We start from the raw sequence: 17,500 nt of genomic DNA on the forward strand, positions 1-17,500 counted from the left end.
GAGAGAGAGAGCGGATCAGAGACCTTACCCTGATCTCTACCAGGGTGACACAGAGTCACAGTTAGAGAGAGAGAGAGAGGCCTTAACCTGGGAGAGAGACATAGAGCTACAGTTAGAGGGAGAGAGAGAGAGAGAGAGAGAGAGAGAGAGAGAGAGAGAGGCCTTAACCTGGGAGAGAGACATAGAGCTACAGTTAGAGGGGGAGAGAGAGAGAGAGAGAGAGAGAGAGAGAGAATAAGACCTTTACTTGGGAGGGAGACATAGAGCTACAATTAGAGAGCGAAAGAGAGACCCTACCCTGGGTGAGACAGAGTTACAGTTAGAGAGAGAGACCTTAACCTGGGAGAGAGACATAGAGCTACAGTTAGAGAGAGAGAGACCTTAACCTGGGAGAGAGACATAGAGCTACAGTTAGAGAGAGAGAACTTAACCTGGGAGAGAGACATAGAGCTACAGTTAGAGAGAGAGAGAGAGAGAGAGACACCTTAACCTGGGAGAGACATAGAGCTACAGTTACAGAGAGAGACAGAGAGAGAGACATAGAGCAACCTTAGAGAAAAAAATATGGAAAAGAGGATCAAAAACAGAAAATCCACACACATAGACAAACAGCTTGATGTTCTTCCTTCCTTTATAATTACATCATTGATCTCATACACAAATATCCACTAAACGGAACAAACACAAACCCTGGATGAACGCACACGATACACACAAACACACACAAACAAAACATGTAAAGAGTACCCAGGGTAGAGTTTAAAAGACTCATTATCTGTGATTGGATGCCCTGCGCACACAAACAGAGACACACAGACACACACACACAAACACACACACCAGCACACTCCCTCAAAAAGTCAGACATACACACCTTTAAGTGTTTTAACAATAAACACAAGTCCTCTGCTTGGACGCTGTACATTTAATTACCTTCATTTATCACACACACACACACACACACCTTTAAATGATTATAATCAGTGGTGTGTGTGTGTGTGTGTGTGTGTGTGTGTGTGTGTGTGTGTGTGTGTGTGTGTGTGTGTGTGTGTGTGTGTGTGTGTGTGTGTGTGTGTGAGTGTTCAACACGTATTCTTCAGGAAAAACAGTGGCAATGAATTTGCTGGGTACTCCTCCATTGACATCATCATCAGTGTAATACAAGTGTAGTAACAGTGTATAATCCATTGTACAATCACTGACTGTGTATATACTATAACAAAAATACATACATAAGTCTAAAAAAAAAAAATACCAAACACACACATCCAGCCACACAGTATGCACATGTGATCACATTTGTAAAGTAACACACACCTTCTAGTGTCTGGATATCCTCTGACATGATCCTGAACCTCAGACTCCACACACACACACACACACACACACACACACACACACACACACACACACACACACACACACACACACACACACACACCGCAGAGGTCAACGACCAGGGGGTGTGATTGACCGTGAAATGAGTTAATTCTATTTACATGTCCTGAACACACACACACAAACATACACAGGACATAAAAACACACACACACTGTGTGTGTGTGTGTGTCTGTGTGTGACAAGGGCAGCTTTGTCTTTGATTTCAACACACGACTGGAAACAATTAGCTAGGAGAGGAAACAGGAGAGACGAGAGGGGAGATGCGAGAGCAGAGAGAGTAGGGAGGAGAGAAAAGAGGAGAGATACGTGTGGGCAAGGTCAATATATTTAAATTAAGTAATTCTCATGTTAATGACATAAGACTGAATAATGCGTTTGTTGTGTGTGTGTGTGTGTGCATGCATGTGCGCGTGTGTACGTGGCATGGAGACATTCCTGACTGCTTATCCGTGTTAAGAAGCCATACCGGTAAGGACATGTAAGGAACAGCCTGACACAGAGAACTGGCTGGTGCAGAAATAAACAGAGAAGCACACAACACACATTGCCTCAGAGACTTCTAGACTACTGAAACACACAGGTACAGACTATGTTAATACAGCAGCAGATACAGGAGAAGGACCCAAGACTACTATGCTCTGCTGCCATGATTCAAATATACAATGAGAGGGGTTATTGGTTTAGTTGTGGCAGATTAAAAATGGGTTTAACCAACCAGACCATGTATACGACTAGGGCTGGCAAATGTGTGTCCCCTTGCTTAAACCACTGGAAACCATAGCGGTGTCCGTTTTCACATCAACCACATCACAAGGGAGCAAGGCACCCCAGAATGCGTTTTAGTTACACACTCTCAACCCTGTTGCAGATATGCAGTGTTGGGTTACCTGACAGGGACTAGCATTACCCAGCATGCAATAGGTGAGTGACTTAATGGCCACACGGAGACATCCGAGTACTTAGTGACGGACGTGCCTCACCCCTGTCACATGCTGAGGTCTGGTTCCCTACGGTTCAAAAGGTCAAGGGTTAACAGGGTCGGTCCTGGGGGTTCAAAGGGGGCGGGGCGAGGGGGCCACCTCAGTTCACAGCACTCCGCTATCACGGCAACGCAGGCGTGTACTCACCGACAGCGTGGCGTGTTCGACCGGCATCCCCTACGGTACGACATGTACAGCTATCAATTCAACAGTCAGCGAGGTCATTGTTGAATCATTCTGTTGATCGTGGTCACGACAACAAGGCAACACACCAGGAAGTAGGAATCATTGTTGACCGTGGTCATGACAACAAGGCAACACACCAGGAAGTAGGAATCATTCTGTTGACCGTGGTCATGACAACAAGGCAACACACCAGGAAGTAGGAATCATTCTGTTGACCGTGGTCATGACAACAAGGCAACACACCAGGAAGTAGGAATCCTTCCGTTGACCGTGGTCAAGACAACAAGGCAACACACCAGGAAGTAGGAATCATTCTGTTGACCGTAGTCAAGACAACAAAGCAACACACCAGGAAGTAGGAATCCCTCCGTTGACTGTAGTCATGCAAACACACCAGGAAGTAGGGATGATTCTGTGGACTGTAGTCGTGACAGGTACCACACCAGGCCACACCGGGAAGGAGGGATCATTCGGTTGAACGTTGTCATGACGAAACACTCAAACAACAGGAAGTCCAGACATCAATCTTTTCTCTGTAGTCATGACAACACAACTAGTTGTTCGACATCATGCCAACACAACCAGTGTGTTGGTAGTAATGCCAACCCAGCCAGTTTTGGTTGGTACTTGACCACTCTGGAATATTCTACTATTGGTACTATAACTATAGGGACTATAACTTTTGTATATTTTACTATCGGTACTATAACTAGTATATCCTCCTATCTAAATTATAACTCTAGTATATTCTACTATTGGCACCATAACAAGTTTATTCTTTATTGGTACCATAACTATTATATTCTACTCTTGTTAATATAAAAAGTATATTCTAGAAGTCTTCTACTTATCTTGTTGCTGTAGGGTCAGCTGCTCTCTTGGGGCCAGCTAGTCAGGTGTTTACATCCTCTTGACCTACTTAAGAGGCCCTGCAGGGTGTGTGTGTGTGTGTGTGTGTGTGTGTCTATGTATGTGTGTGTGCATGCGTGTGTGTGTGTGGGGAGGCTAGAGAACACTTAGCTCCATCACTGTGTGTGTTGAGCCTTATCGCCTCTAACAGACTTAGAGCTAATCTGCTAGGCTGATCCGCTACAAGCTCACCCAACCTGACCGCGAGAGTGAGAGTGTGTGTGTGTGTGTGTATGTGTGTGTGGTCCTAAGCCAGTCATCTGATAGAGGTAGGGTTGCATGGTACGGTATTAAAGTATTTCTATTTTACCTTACAACAGAGACACTTCCCTGTGTGCATATATGTATAATAATCTTCTAGATCCAACATTGTACGGCTGTTATATATCAAAACATACATCTCTCCACATCTATATACTACATATTATGTACGTACGTAAGTATGTACAATATGTATGTATGTATGTATGTATGTATGTATGTATGTATGTATGTATGTATGTATGTATGTATGTATGTATGTATCTAAACGGTGTATGATGTTTGATGAAGTTTTATGACAAAGTGATTCCATTTGTCTTACACGATTAAGAAATTCTCCTCATCACGTCGATTTTTCATCAATTGGTGGAGGCGACATTGGCCAAACCTGATGCATTGTGGTTTTTTCCAGCTATCCATACTGATATAGACATAGATTCAGGTCTTTATGAAGCACAACGAAAGGATTGCTTTTCTGGGTTCTGTGTGTAGTCCGGCCGCCTGGAGCTAGGTCACAACAACCTTCCTAGGGTCCCGGCTTGTAGTATAAGAAGCCCTTGTCTATTGTCCAACACTGAGGGGAATGTCTGCACAACGCAGACCTTATAGAACACACACACACTGTTACAAAACACATACGCTCACACGTACCTGCACTACTGTACAACACTTAGTCATAATATGTGTGAAATGTTCTGGGTATATACAGGATATTTCAGGGAGTGATTGAGTGCATTACTCTGATATTGCTGGCAGGTTTGTGAGGACAGTGAAGGAGTGTGTGTGTGTGTGTGTGTGTGTGTGTGTGTGTGTGTGCTCTAACCGGCAGGTTTGTGAGGACCGTGAAGGTGCTCTGCAGGAAGGTGATCAGGTCAGTCAGGTAGTCGCTGGGCGTCATGGCTCCGCCCCCCTGCGCTGCAGTGGTCCAATCGTAATCCGCCAGCTGCAAGAACTGGTCTATCTTGGCGTTGAGGTTGGTGTAGATCTCCGCCTCCGCCGCATGACGGGCGTCCTGGGGGAGGGGCCAGAGGGACATCACACCTTAGATTAGCATAGTAGTATGGCATAGAGACGCGGGGTGCATCCGAATACTAAGTATATACTATATACTTATATACTCATACTATAAGTATGAGTATTCGGATGCAGCAGTGGTGTTTATAGTAGTACTGTATAGAGGCGGGTTTAACCTTGAAGGTGGAGGTGCCGTACAGCTGGGTGGAGTTAGCCGTGTCCGGGGGCACGTTGGTCAGGTTGGAGATGAACTCCTCCAGGAAGGTACAGGCCTGCTCCAGGTGGCTGGAGTTGATGATCACCTGGACCAGCTACAGACACACACACGCACACATTAAAATAGGAAGGAAGTGCATGGTCGAGTGCTTTTGGGGAGGTCAGTTCCTGAGAAGGCTGCAAGCAGCCACACACGGCAGGGCAAGAATTCTGCCCGTTTTAAAAGGGGACAACGCACGGGTTTAAATCATTTCAGGTTGTAGCGTTCTTTTCAGGAGCACCTTTTAAGTTGGACCCGCCATTTGAGTTGCACCCGCCAAAACACAGTCGCGACTGTGTTTTGGCATCGCGACTGTGTGTATTGCTGAGCTTCCAAGGAAGTGCATGGTCGAGTGTGTTTGGGGTGGGTCGTTCCAGAGAAAGCAACACACGGCAGGGCAAGGAACCAGCTGTAAGGTTCTTTCAGGATCACCTTTTAGGTGCTCCTAAAAGAACGAACACACAGACACACACACACACACACACACACACACACACACACACACACACACACAGGCACATACACACACCCACCTCTGGCAGGCCAACATTCCTCTTCTTGATGGCGTTCTGAAGACAGTGGCTCAGTGTCCGCGTCAGCAACAGGTTGGTGGACTTCCGTATCATGTCATCTACCTCTGTAGAGCTACACACACACACAAACACACACAGCATATAATTATATAATGTACCACTGTAGAGCAACACACACACACAACATATTATTACATTATGTACCATTGCAGAGGCACACACAAACACACATCATAATATATCATATAATGTACCCCTGTAGAGATACACACACACAAAGCATATTTTGGTCCGAGAGGTACCATGGAAACAATGATGAAAACTGCAAGAACTCAATCTCTCAAGAACACACACACACACACACACACACACAAACAGTATGAGGGGTTCCACACAATATGGAGACACACACACACAGTCTGAGGGGGTCTACATAATATGTAGACACACACATAGTCTGAGGGGGTCAACATAATTTGCAAAGGATGGGAAAGAAATCACAGATCACTTTCTTATTCCAGCTTTTAAAGTAACGATCTGGAGCTGTGTGCGTGTGTAATTCCAGAGCCCTGTGGGTACCAAACACATTCCAACTAAATCAGCAAATTGTCCTTGGAACCTTAGTGCACACACACACACACACACAGACACACACACACACACACACACACACACACACACACACACACACACACACAGACACACAGACGTCTGTGTGGGGTATAAAATATGGAATTCCTAACGTTCCAGTATTTCTACAGGGAAGCATTTCTTGGGCTCCATATTGACAATTATACAACAACTGTCTAAGACCTTATTGTGTGACCTTAGAGAGAGACTGTGTGACTGTGTGTGTGTGTGTGTGTGTGTGTGTGTGTGTGTGTGTGTGTGTGTGTGTGTGTGTGTGTGTGTGTGTGTTTTCCAGGCTAGTCGTAGAAGTGCATACGGACGTGGAAACCGCTCCTCTCTCACCATCCGTTATCTGTTACTGACAACGGAACTCACGTGTTGTCCTGCTCCTCATCACCACGACAACCATCCCCATGGCAACACAATCAGCAGTTACACTGCCAGGAAGCATGTGCAATAGGATACCCTAACACACAAACACTTCCGCCTATCCTGCTGACCTCTGAACTCTGATCAGAGGTCAGCCGTATCAATAGCCTGAACCCACCGCTGTCCAGTCTGCATCCGGACGTGTGTGTGTGTGTGTGTGTGTGTGTGTGTGTGTGTGTGTGTGGTGTGTGGTGTGTGGTGTGTGTGTGTGTGTGTGTGTGTGTGTGTGCGTGTAAGGGTATCTTATTTTCCGAGGGCTCTAAAGTATCAACATTCATACAAACTGATACATCCCCCACTCCTCGGAGAATAACAGAGACACACACACACACACACACACACACACACACACACACACACACACACACACACACCATCAGGGTCTCAGTGTGAATATTGGATCAGCATACTTCTCAACCACAGCTACAACCAGATACATGTCAGTGTGTGTGTGCGTGCGGGCATGTGTGTGTGTGTGTGTGTGTGTTCTCTATGATTTCATGAAAACAACTTAACACCAGTGAGAAAGGTTTTAAGTCCAATTGCTGTGAACCAAAATGCACTTTCTGTAAGAACAAGTTGAGAGAATAGTTCTGAATCATGTGAAGTACTATTGGTGGACCGTCCTGATCACTACAGTGTGTGTGTGTTTGTGTGTGTGTGTGTGTGTGTGTGTGTGGTCGTGTGTGTGTGCATGTGTGTGCCTGAGTGCGTCTATACCTGAGGTGCAGGTCCTCAGAGTACTTGAGACAGGCGTAGATGAACTCTTTGATCTGGCAGTAGACCCTGGGAACCATCTCGGAGAACGGCAGCTTCTTAGGGAACGCAGCCTGGGAACCGAATGATGGAAAAACAAAGGTCAGGATAATGCGGTAAGTAGTGACACAGCCGTGTAGCAAGCCCTTGTATCCATCCATCCCCACCTCCAGCCATCAACCACCACTATCTGCACCACCTAGGCCTCCACCCGGACCCTGGAGAGGTGAAGGGGAAGGTTTGGTCTGAGCTCCTATCCATACCAGTCCAACCAATCAACCATCCCTCCCTCATCCCTTGTCCCTCCATCATCTCTCTATCAATCCCTCTTTATCCAATCCAACTGTTCTCCCATCCCTCCTTCCCCATCCATCCATCCCTGTATAGACAGTAGAATTGTGCGTGTTATGAAATAAAGGGTTGTGTATAGTTGTGTGTGTGATATGGACTAAAGGCTTGTGTATAGTTGTGTGTGTGATATGGACTAAAGGGTTGTGTATAGTTGTGTGTGTGTGTGTGTGTCTGTGTGCGTGTGTGTTATGAACTAAAGGGTTGTGTATAGTTGTGTGAGTGTGATTTGAAATAAAGGGTTGGCTATAGGTTTGTGTTTGATATGAACTAAAGGTTTGTGTATAGTTGTGTGTCTGATTTGAACTAAAGGGTTGTGCATGGTTGTGTTTGTGCTATGATGCGGAGGGCTTGGTACCTTGTCCAGCTCAGGGTCCTGCAAGGGAAACTGGGAAGTGAAGTGTTTATACTCCTGCTCCGTTGCTACGGGGATTGGACTGTAGTTGTCCTGGTCCAGGATCTGCCTGCAGAGAGGAGGAGAAGAAAGAAGGAGAGAAGGGAGAGGAGAGAGGAAGGAGAGAGAGAGGGGAAAAGAGGGAGAGAAAGAAGGAAGGAGGAGAAGAAAGTAGGAGAGAATGGAGAGGAATGAAGGGAGAGGAGAGAGGAAGGAGAGAAGGGAGAGGAATGAAAGGAGAGGATGTGGAAGGAGAGAGAGATGGAAAAAGAGGGAGAGAAAGAAGGAGGGAGGAGAGGAAAGGAGAAAAGGAGAGAGAGGGCCGAGGGAGAACATATTATTTTTGTTTTCAAGCCTTGGCCACATCAGAGTTACTGGAGGTCACACACACAGTAGGGGGTCATTCTAATGCCTGTGGTTGGACCCCCCTCTGTTGGAAATCTCACACCTCATGTTCAAACGTTCCATACAGGTCGGTCTCCCTCTCTCTGCCTTACACACAACATCACATTCCTAAGGCCTCCCCTCAGATCTGGGTGTGTGTGTGTGTGTGTGTGTGTGTGTGTGTGTGTGTGTGTGTGTGTGTGGATGTGTGGATGTGTGTGTTCTTGAAGGGAGTCCCACTGGAATCCTTGGACAGAAGCGGTGGCAAAACAATGGACTTCGATTGGCACGCAAGACACACACACACAAACGCACACACACTCTTCGAGCGGTGTAGGGAGTGCTCTGGTCTGGTTTAAACACTTCCTCTCTCTAGCTGCTCATAAAACTTCAAAAACCAACATTTTTCCCACAAACCCACCGTGTGTGTGTGTGTGTGTGTGTTTGTGTTGTTTGTCACACCCATAAACCAACCACGTCCCTTTAAACTATGTAAGGGGCAAGGTCAGTCTGAGTGCACACACACACACACACAAACACGTGACCCCAGTGAGAAACAGGCACGCTGACATTACTATAATTTAAGTGTGTGTGTGTGTGTGTGTGTGTGTGTGTGTGTGTGTGTGTGTGTGTGTGTGTGTGTGTGTGTGTGTGTGTGTGTGTGTGTGTGTGTGTGTGTGTACCTGAAGGTGTGTGTCCACTTCTTCAGTAGGATCTCTCCATACTGATCTCTCATCTCCAACATCAGCTCAAACAGCTGGGACACTGGGAACCCATAGCCCTGGGCGAGAGACATAGAGACACACAGGGAGAGAGAGAGACACACAGGGAGAGATAGAGACACACAGGGAGAGAGAGACACACACAGGGAGAGAGAGAGAGAGACACACAGGGAGAGAGAGAGAGACACACAGGGAGAGAGAGACACACACAGGGAGAGAGAGAGACACACACACAGGGAGAGAGAGAGAGAGACACACACAGGGAGAGAGAGAGACACACACACAGGGAGAGAGAGAGAGACACAAAGGGAGAGAGAGAGATGGAGGGGAACAAGAGACATACAGAGGGAGAAAGAGACAAACAGACAATCAGACAGAGAGACAGAGAGAGAGAGAGAGACATAAACATGAATGAGGAATTCCTCCTCCTACCCATCTACCTTCACCTCACCATCTGATTGGACGGACTAGTGGTCTCTACAGCTAGTGTATCTCCCCCGACATAGACGGTAACAGTCTATGTTACAGTCTGTGGGTCACAGGCTCGTCCTGCAGTGTGTGTCCTGCAGGACGTTTACCGCTGTGAGGTCTAACCTGGCTGAACACTGTCCTTACCTGACCGCCACAGTCGACATCAGACTCACTCACTCACACACACCTACCTGCAGTGTGTCGGCAAACAGGACGATGAGGTTCTTGAGGGCCAGTATCAGGTCAGGGTCGTCACAGTAGGACTGGAGAAACACCAACAGTGTTAGTGTGTGTGTATGCGTGTGTGTTCTATGTGTGTATGTGCTCTATGTGTGTGTGTGCTCTATGTGTGTGTGTGTGTTCTATATGTATGTGTGTGTTCTATATGTGTTAGTGTGTGCACATATGCGTGTGTGTGTGTGTGTGTGCATGTGCCTGCGTGTTCTATGCGTGTGTGTGTGTTCTATGTGTGTCTTTGTGGGTGTGCGGGTTCTATGTGTGTGTGTGTTCTGTGTGTGTGTGTGTGTGTGTGTGTGTGTGTGTGTGTGTGTGTGTGTGCGTGTGTGTGTGCGTGTGTGCGGGAACTATGTGTGTGTGTGTGTGTTCTATGTGTGTCTTCGTGGGTGTGCGTGCGTGCGGGTTCTATGTGTGTGTGGTTGGTCTTACAGAGTGTGTTCTGAGGGCTGCAATGGTCTTGGACAGGGCAAGCTCCCACAGCTCGTCCACATAGGCCGTGTTGACCAGTCCCTGGGTGGTGTGGAGGATGTGATCCTCCACCACAAAGAACCTGCACAGAGGGACTTGCTTTACACACTCGTGGATCAACGGTGTCTTGATGTGTGTGTCTCATCCATAGACAGACAGGCAGAATTGTATACGGGCAGAGATGTGACATACAGACCGGTGGATGGATATTGGTTCTTACCCCACTATTTGATTGAAGTAGCAGCGGTATCCCATCAGTTTTTCATGCTGTCACGAGAAAGACAAGACAGGACGGATGAACAGACAGAGACCAGACAGACAGAAAGGGAGACAAAGAGATGGAGAGACGGACACACAGAGACCGACAGACGGATATACATACAGCCACAATAAAGAGAGACAGATTTACAGACAGAGAGACAGACAGACGGAACGGGAATGATGAAGGGGAGAGAGCAACAGAACATCTCTCAATGGGTTTATTGTTCAGGGAGTGACAGGTAGGAGCCGCTCAAAGAGAACCCAACACTAAACCAAACATTTCTGCCATGCTTAAGTAGGCTTTAGCTGTGCGTCGTTCCACGGGTGCCCCGTACAGAGTGAGTGAGGGTCGTACCATGTTAGACTGTGGTTGGAGGGCGAGCCGCGCCTGTTTCCTCCTCTGCTTCCTGTAGTAGTTCTCAAAGACGTCACGCAAACCCTACAACACACACACATTGGTGGTTAGAACACACACACAGACACACACTGCTGGGTGAAACACACACGCTGTTGTATCCACACACCACTGGATGCAACACACGCATGCACAGACACGCACACACACCTGGCTAAAACATACACACACTGCTGTTTACGACACAAGCGCACACACACACAGCGCGCTGGGTTTAAACACAACACACTGCTGGTTACACACACACACACACCACTGATAATAAAACCACAACCTACTGGTTAGAACCTGTGACCCACAGACTTTGGCAAGAATGGAATGCACACACCAGGGTGGTGAACTGGTACCTCAAGTAATTCCTGGGTCAATGAAGGGATGGTGAGACGGATGGATGGACGGATGGATGGACTGATGGGGGGGGGGGAGGGATGGACAAAGTGCTCGGCCACATCGTAAACAACCTGTCCTGCAGGTTCTCCTCGTCTTGCTTCCTCCCCACCCCTCAGAGCCTTCAGTACCCTCCAGTAACAGACTGCTAACCGACACCCTGTCCTAGACTAGAACCGCCCTGCGTGGACCCAGCCCTGCCGGCCCGGTGACGGACATCATAATGGGCTGTTAGGACCGAGACTGGGGTCCCAGCCACAGACTGGGAGAAGAGAGGAGACACAAATAGGCTGGGATGGTGGGATGGATATGATGGAGTGTAGAGAGGGAGGGAGGGATGGAGGGAGGCAGAGAGAGAGAGAGAGAGAGAGAGAGAGAGAGAGAGAGAGAGAGAGAGAGAGAGAGAGAGAGAGAGAGAGAGAGAGAGAGAGAGAGAGAGTGTTCAGGTCTATTATCAACTCTTTGATGGTCTACTGTGGTTTGCTGTGCAGTTGTGGCTGGCCTTGCTCTACTGACTTTCAATATGGGCACGCACACACACACACACACACACACACACAAACCTATTTCCTACCCTTTGACTTAAAATAACAGAGTCCTCTTATATCTCCACACAATGTGTGTGTGTGTGTGTGTCTCAGAGGGCCTGGTCTATCAGTCCTCCAGACCAGCGTCTAAAGTGGGTAGCCTGTCCAGAGATAAGCCCCCAGAGGCGGTGTGAGATCATGGCTCAGTCAGCGACCCCACCTCCTGACGTTGCCGGTCTAAAACAGTGTTCAAGTTAAGGCCAAGATATACCTCCACAGCAGCCTTGGGTCTCTACATCACAGCCGTACGCTCACTCTGGGTCTCTGCGTCAATGCTGTAGCCAAAAGAGGCCGGCGCCGTACGTGACGCAAGCTTAAGGCTCAGTTATGGTTCCATGTCGACGCAACGCAATGACCAAGCAGACGCTTCGGCGCAGTCGTGAACCTGTTTTGGTACTGCGTCTGGTTTTTAGCGAACGGACCAATCGCAGCCCCTGCTGCTGCGTCGCCTCGACGAAGGGTTACGGTTTTTGGGAGGCGCACGTCAAGCCCTTTGCGGTGGACGCAAGGGAGGGTCAGCAAGGAAATAACGGGTCCTTAAACCCCCTTGCGTTGCGTCAACGTGGGACCATGACTAAGCCTCGACTCGTTACTCTCCAAACTGTAAAACCGTACACCAGGGCAACGGACGGCACTGCCTTATCTCGCCTGCAACGTTTTATGGTCAGTTTAGGACAGATGGGAGGACGAGGTTCCCATGTATCAGTCCAGTTGTATGACACATCCTCTGCACACTAGGAAGATCCCCAGATGTCACTGAAGTGGTGACTCTTGGAGACTCAGAGCCGCACCTTCTGGTTTGATGCAGGAGGATCCTGTTTCCAGGAATCGGCCCAGTAGTCACTGCTTACGCAGCAGTCGGAATCAAAGAACGAAAGGCAGGATGAAAGAATAACGACTAGCGCAGGACAGAAAGAAAGGAGAAAGGGACGAAAGAGAAAAAGCAGAAGACGAAAAAGAAAACGGGAATGAGAGAGAGAAAGACAAAATTAAAAGGAGAGAGAGAGTAGAAAAGCCTGATTGATGGCTGTCCTCTGCCCGGCTAGTGAAGGAATCCCTGGCTCCATCAGAGCAGCTAAGCGATCTCTGCATCATCCATCACTCACAGCCTCCGCGGCTCCACCAGCCAGACTGGAAACCCTGGGCCCCACGCCCATGTTTACATTCATCACAACCCCGCCAGCGCGCCACGCGGCCACGGGCGGCCGCGGTGCACGTGTGTGTGTGTGTGTATGTGTGTGCACGTGAGTGAGTTGGTGTAACAAAGGATGATTGTTTAAGCCTGCTGCCACTCTCCACGGCTCAGTGAATACACTGTAAATATGGAGGAGGAGGAGGAGGAGGGATGGGAAGTTGGGGACGAAAAGAGAATGAGAGAGGAGAGAGGGAGGATGGTAGAAAGAGAGAAGTGAGAGGGATCAAAAGAGGAAGAAGAGAGGAGAGATGGAGGAAAGAGAGAGAGGCGAGGGAGTAAAAGAGGAGGGATGAAAAGAGAGTAAGGGAGAGAGGGATGAAGAGAGAGAGGTCTTGATTGCAGAATGGATTGAACATCCAAGTTTACTGTATAAATAAATGCTGCGAGTGTGTGCATGTTGTGTGCGTGTGCGTGCGCATGTATGTGTGTGTGTGTGTGTGTGCATGCGTGCGTGCGTGTTGAAACGAGAGTGTGCATGCATGACTAATACATTCTTGATGTTCCTACAAGAACAGTAAATGGGAAAATAAACCAGACTGGAGCACTTTATACATGTGAAAGAAGTAGTAGTCAGAACTATATAGGTACTATTACTAGTTCTACTGCGCTTCTATTAGTACTACTCTGAGAATGCAATGGGAGTGACTGCTGGGTCTATCGTAACCTCTCTCTAACCTCCCCCCCCACCCCCCTCTCCCCCCACACACTCACTTTCTCCTTCCTGTCAGGGTTCATGCACTTCCTGTCCCCTAGGAGAGCCCCGACACACATATACACCCACACACACACACACACACATTCCCCTGGGACAGAGTTAACCTGGTCACAACCCCAGCCAGTTGGGTGCACGAGCACACACACACACACACACACAAACACACACACACACTAAACAGCACACACACACCTCTCTGTGTCAATCTGGTGGGAGAGAAGCCAGATTCAAGGCGTCCTCTTACAGCACCAAACTCCTTCTTATGTTATGTAAAACCTGTTGACTCTTCCCTCTCTTCCTCTCCTCCGCCTTGTATGGTTACAGTCCATCCATCCCTCTCTCTCTCCGCCCCGGCTAGATATCATTACAGCGCACGTTTTCCACATCTGCCTGGTCGTTATAAACTCCCATCGGTTTCCATCAGACTCAGAGTCATCCAACTCTTGTTGATCCCTGCCGACTGGATGGACCGGGGAGGTGGACCAGTACGGAGGCAGGAGGGGTGAGTGTGAGATAGAGGTGACCAATGGCGTGATGGGAGGATGGGTCTTGGTGAAAGGTTATGAGGGGAGGGGAGCGTCGTTTCAGGGTGAAGCATAACATAACATTACATTACATTAGAGTACAATACAGCAGAACTCACCAGGACCGTGTAGATGTGAAGACAGCGATACACCGGAGAGAAGTCCACCAAGTCCTGAGCACCTGGTACCTAGAAGACAGACAGGCAGACCGACCGACAGGTAGACAGTAAGATCAACAGGTAGCCATGCAGGCAAACAGGCAGACGGGCACAAACGATCAAAAGCACTCAAATAAATACATTTCCTATCTTCTATCATTCCAAACTGTCTGTCCTTTTTCACTTCGAAAGTCTGTCTTACATCACAGTAAGTCCGAACAGTATTGCAGGTAGTCTGCACTTCATCACAACTACAACCTGTCCATTATCACAGCTGGTCCTTTATGACAGCTGCAGTCTGTCCATTATCACAGCTGGTCCTTTATGACAGCTACAGTCTGGCCATTATCACAGCTGGTCCTTTATCACAGCTACAGTCTGTCCATTATCAGAGCTGGTCCTTTATCACAGCTACAGTCTGTCCATTATCACAGTTGGTCCTTTATCACAGCTACAGTCTGTCCATTCTCACAGCTAGTCCTATAATCACAGCAACAATCCGTCCTTGATTACAGCAACAGTCTGTTTTTACGCAGATAGTCTATCATTATTCGTTAGTTTGTCCTTCATCACAGCCAATTTTATATCAGCCACAGCATGCACAAGGCTAGCCTGACCTTGATCCCAGTCTGTTCTATGTCCGTCCTAAGCCTTCATCACAGTTAAGCTGGTTTCACACCACCGCGCGGCACCTCTCCGCCTCCATTCATATCAATAAGGGAATGGCGGCAGAGGGGAGGCGGTTACAAAAGCGCCTGTTGACCAGGAAGCGGTTGCCGCCCACGTGAACGCGCACAGACTTTGCCCTACCACTCAGCTTTCCCCGTGTTGAAACTTTCTGCGGCGGCAGCAGCAGTCGCTTTTGAAAACGCCTGGCCCTTCACACCGCCGCGCTTATCCTCCGGCAGCGAGGCGGTTATCAGGGCGGTTGCCGCGCGGCGGTGTGCAAGCACCTTTAGTGTCCTTCCTTTATCACAGCAACAGCCTGTACTTTATCAGTGAGTCCTTTATCACAGTTAAAGTCGTTCCTTTGTTTAAGTCTCAAAAGCCTCAAAGGCTAAACGCAGTGAGTGCCAAACACATTATATAAAGTATATTGTTTGTGTATCGCACTACTGATCTGTTAATTGCAGTATTATTGGTCATGTAAAAGTTTCTTACATTGTTACCAGAAACTTCCAATCCTTGGAACACACACACACACACACACACACACACACACACACACACACACACACACACATCCTGCCCTGTCGGAATGTGTGCCCTGTTAAAATCATTTGAAACAAACACAATGCCAGCTTTGATCCCAAACACCAACATGTGAACGCTTGTACGCACACACACGCGCGTTCCACAACAATGAGCAACGCCCATGGGATGCGCAGCAGAGAGCAACCCCCGGTCATACGTCGGTGTGTGTGTGTGTGTGTGCGTCTCAGGGTGGTTCTCTGGCTGGCATCGCCGCCACCAAGGTCGTAACCTTGGCAACCAGGGGGGGGGTGAGGCCTTTGTTGGGGCCCAGGTGACTTCCAGAGGAGCGGGCTGGGCAGAGTTCTCAGGAAGTGGACGGGCCAATGGGGCCGCGGCGTCCTGTGGGACTGCTCTAAGAGTGTGTGATCTGGCGTTGGTGTTTCCTACAACAACAAACATCAAAACATGGGAGTTCTGCTCGGGGCACAATGCGTCGCCACTTTAACGCCAAGGTCGTCAACCCCTTGACGACCTTGGCGCCAGACAGGCCATGCCAGGCACTGATGGGGACGCCGCACTCTAGTGCAGGTTGCATGATTCTTCATGCTGGATCAATCAGGGAACAGGATGCTTTTATTGTGGATCAATCAGGGAGCAGGATGCTTTTATGGTGGACCAATCAGGGAGCAGGATGCTATTATGGCAGACCAATCAGGGAGCAGGATGCTATTATGGTGGACCAAACAGGGAGCAGGATGCTATTATGGCGGACCAATCAGGGAGCAGGATGCTATTATGGTGGACCAATCAAGGTGCAGGATGCTATTATATTGGACTAACAACCGAGCAGGCCGCATTGATAGTGGACCAATCAGGGAGCAGGTGCTATTATGGTGGACCAATCAGTGAGCAGGCCGCATTGATAGTGGACCAATCAGGGAGCAGGACACTCTTCTTCAGAGAGCATGGTGCTCTGGCAGTGGACCAATCGGTGAGATGTTGTGTACACTTCCCAAGCTCATCACTGATTGGTTGTTCTCAAACAGATTTCCAACCATATCTGGGTTCTCTCTGATTAGGGTGATCAAAGCGACAAGAAGGATGTTTTTTGAGATGCTGAACTAATTATGAAATTAATTGAATATAATTTACAGGCTGATCTGCGTAGGAAAACAGGGTGGGACCACTGTGGGTGTCGACCTCCTCACCTCCTCTTCCTCCTCCTCCTCCTCATCTTCTACATCCAGGATCCCAGAGTCCTGCTCCGACAGTGGACTGCCCCCCTGTCCGTTACTCTCGGTCCCCGCCCCTAACGACAACTCCTTCCTGATGCGTCGACCAATCAGCGCCCTGGGATGTACGGAGGTGGAGCTGTCCAGTGATCGCTGCACCTGGGCCTGACGGACAGACATAAAACAGACAGACGGACAGAGGTTATAATAACCAAGATGGTATATATATATATATATATATATATAAGGGGCCAGAATTTCAGTGTGTTTATTATTTATTCGATTCTCACCAATCTAGCGCTTCTAATGCAGGAAATAAAACACACATTTAGAGAAATGTCATCATCTTTGTTAGAAATGGCAATTTCACCCCGGGAAAAGAGACTGAAATCATCATGCTACGCATGATGATTTACCTTCTTCCAACCCACGATTGTTTGATTTCGAGAACTT

At 48.2% G+C, this 17,500-nt stretch overlaps 1 protein-coding gene across 1 annotated transcript in view; it reads right to left on the reverse strand.

Annotated features, from left to right (window-relative positions):
* exoc6b (exocyst complex component 6B) overlaps positions 1–17,500 on the reverse strand; it is a 52,004-nt gene that overhangs the window by 16,511 nt on the left and 17,993 nt on the right. The window contains exons 7-18 of the mRNA XM_079757755.1: positions 17,024–17,212; positions 14,583–14,651; positions 10,996–11,079; positions 10,600–10,646; positions 10,341–10,461; positions 9,866–9,937; positions 9,165–9,262; positions 8,062–8,167; positions 7,320–7,429; positions 5,541–5,652; positions 4,928–5,062; positions 4,561–4,749 (exon numbers count right to left, since the gene is read on the reverse strand). Coding sequence (XP_079613881.1) covers positions 4,561–4,749; positions 4,928–5,062; positions 5,541–5,652; positions 7,320–7,429; positions 8,062–8,167; positions 9,165–9,262; positions 9,866–9,937; positions 10,341–10,461; positions 10,600–10,646; positions 10,996–11,079; positions 14,583–14,651; positions 17,024–17,212 — 1,332 coding nt within the window. The remainder of the gene's footprint in view (positions 1–4,560; positions 4,750–4,927; positions 5,063–5,540; positions 5,653–7,319; positions 7,430–8,061; positions 8,168–9,164; positions 9,263–9,865; positions 9,938–10,340; positions 10,462–10,599; positions 10,647–10,995; positions 11,080–14,582; positions 14,652–17,023; positions 17,213–17,500) is intronic.

The sequence above is a fragment of the Pollachius pollachius genome (genome assembly GCF_949987615.1).
Source record: "Pollachius pollachius genome assembly, chromosome: 20".
In the NCBI taxonomy this organism is placed as follows: Eukaryota; Metazoa; Chordata; class Actinopteri; order Gadiformes; family Gadidae; genus Pollachius; species Pollachius pollachius.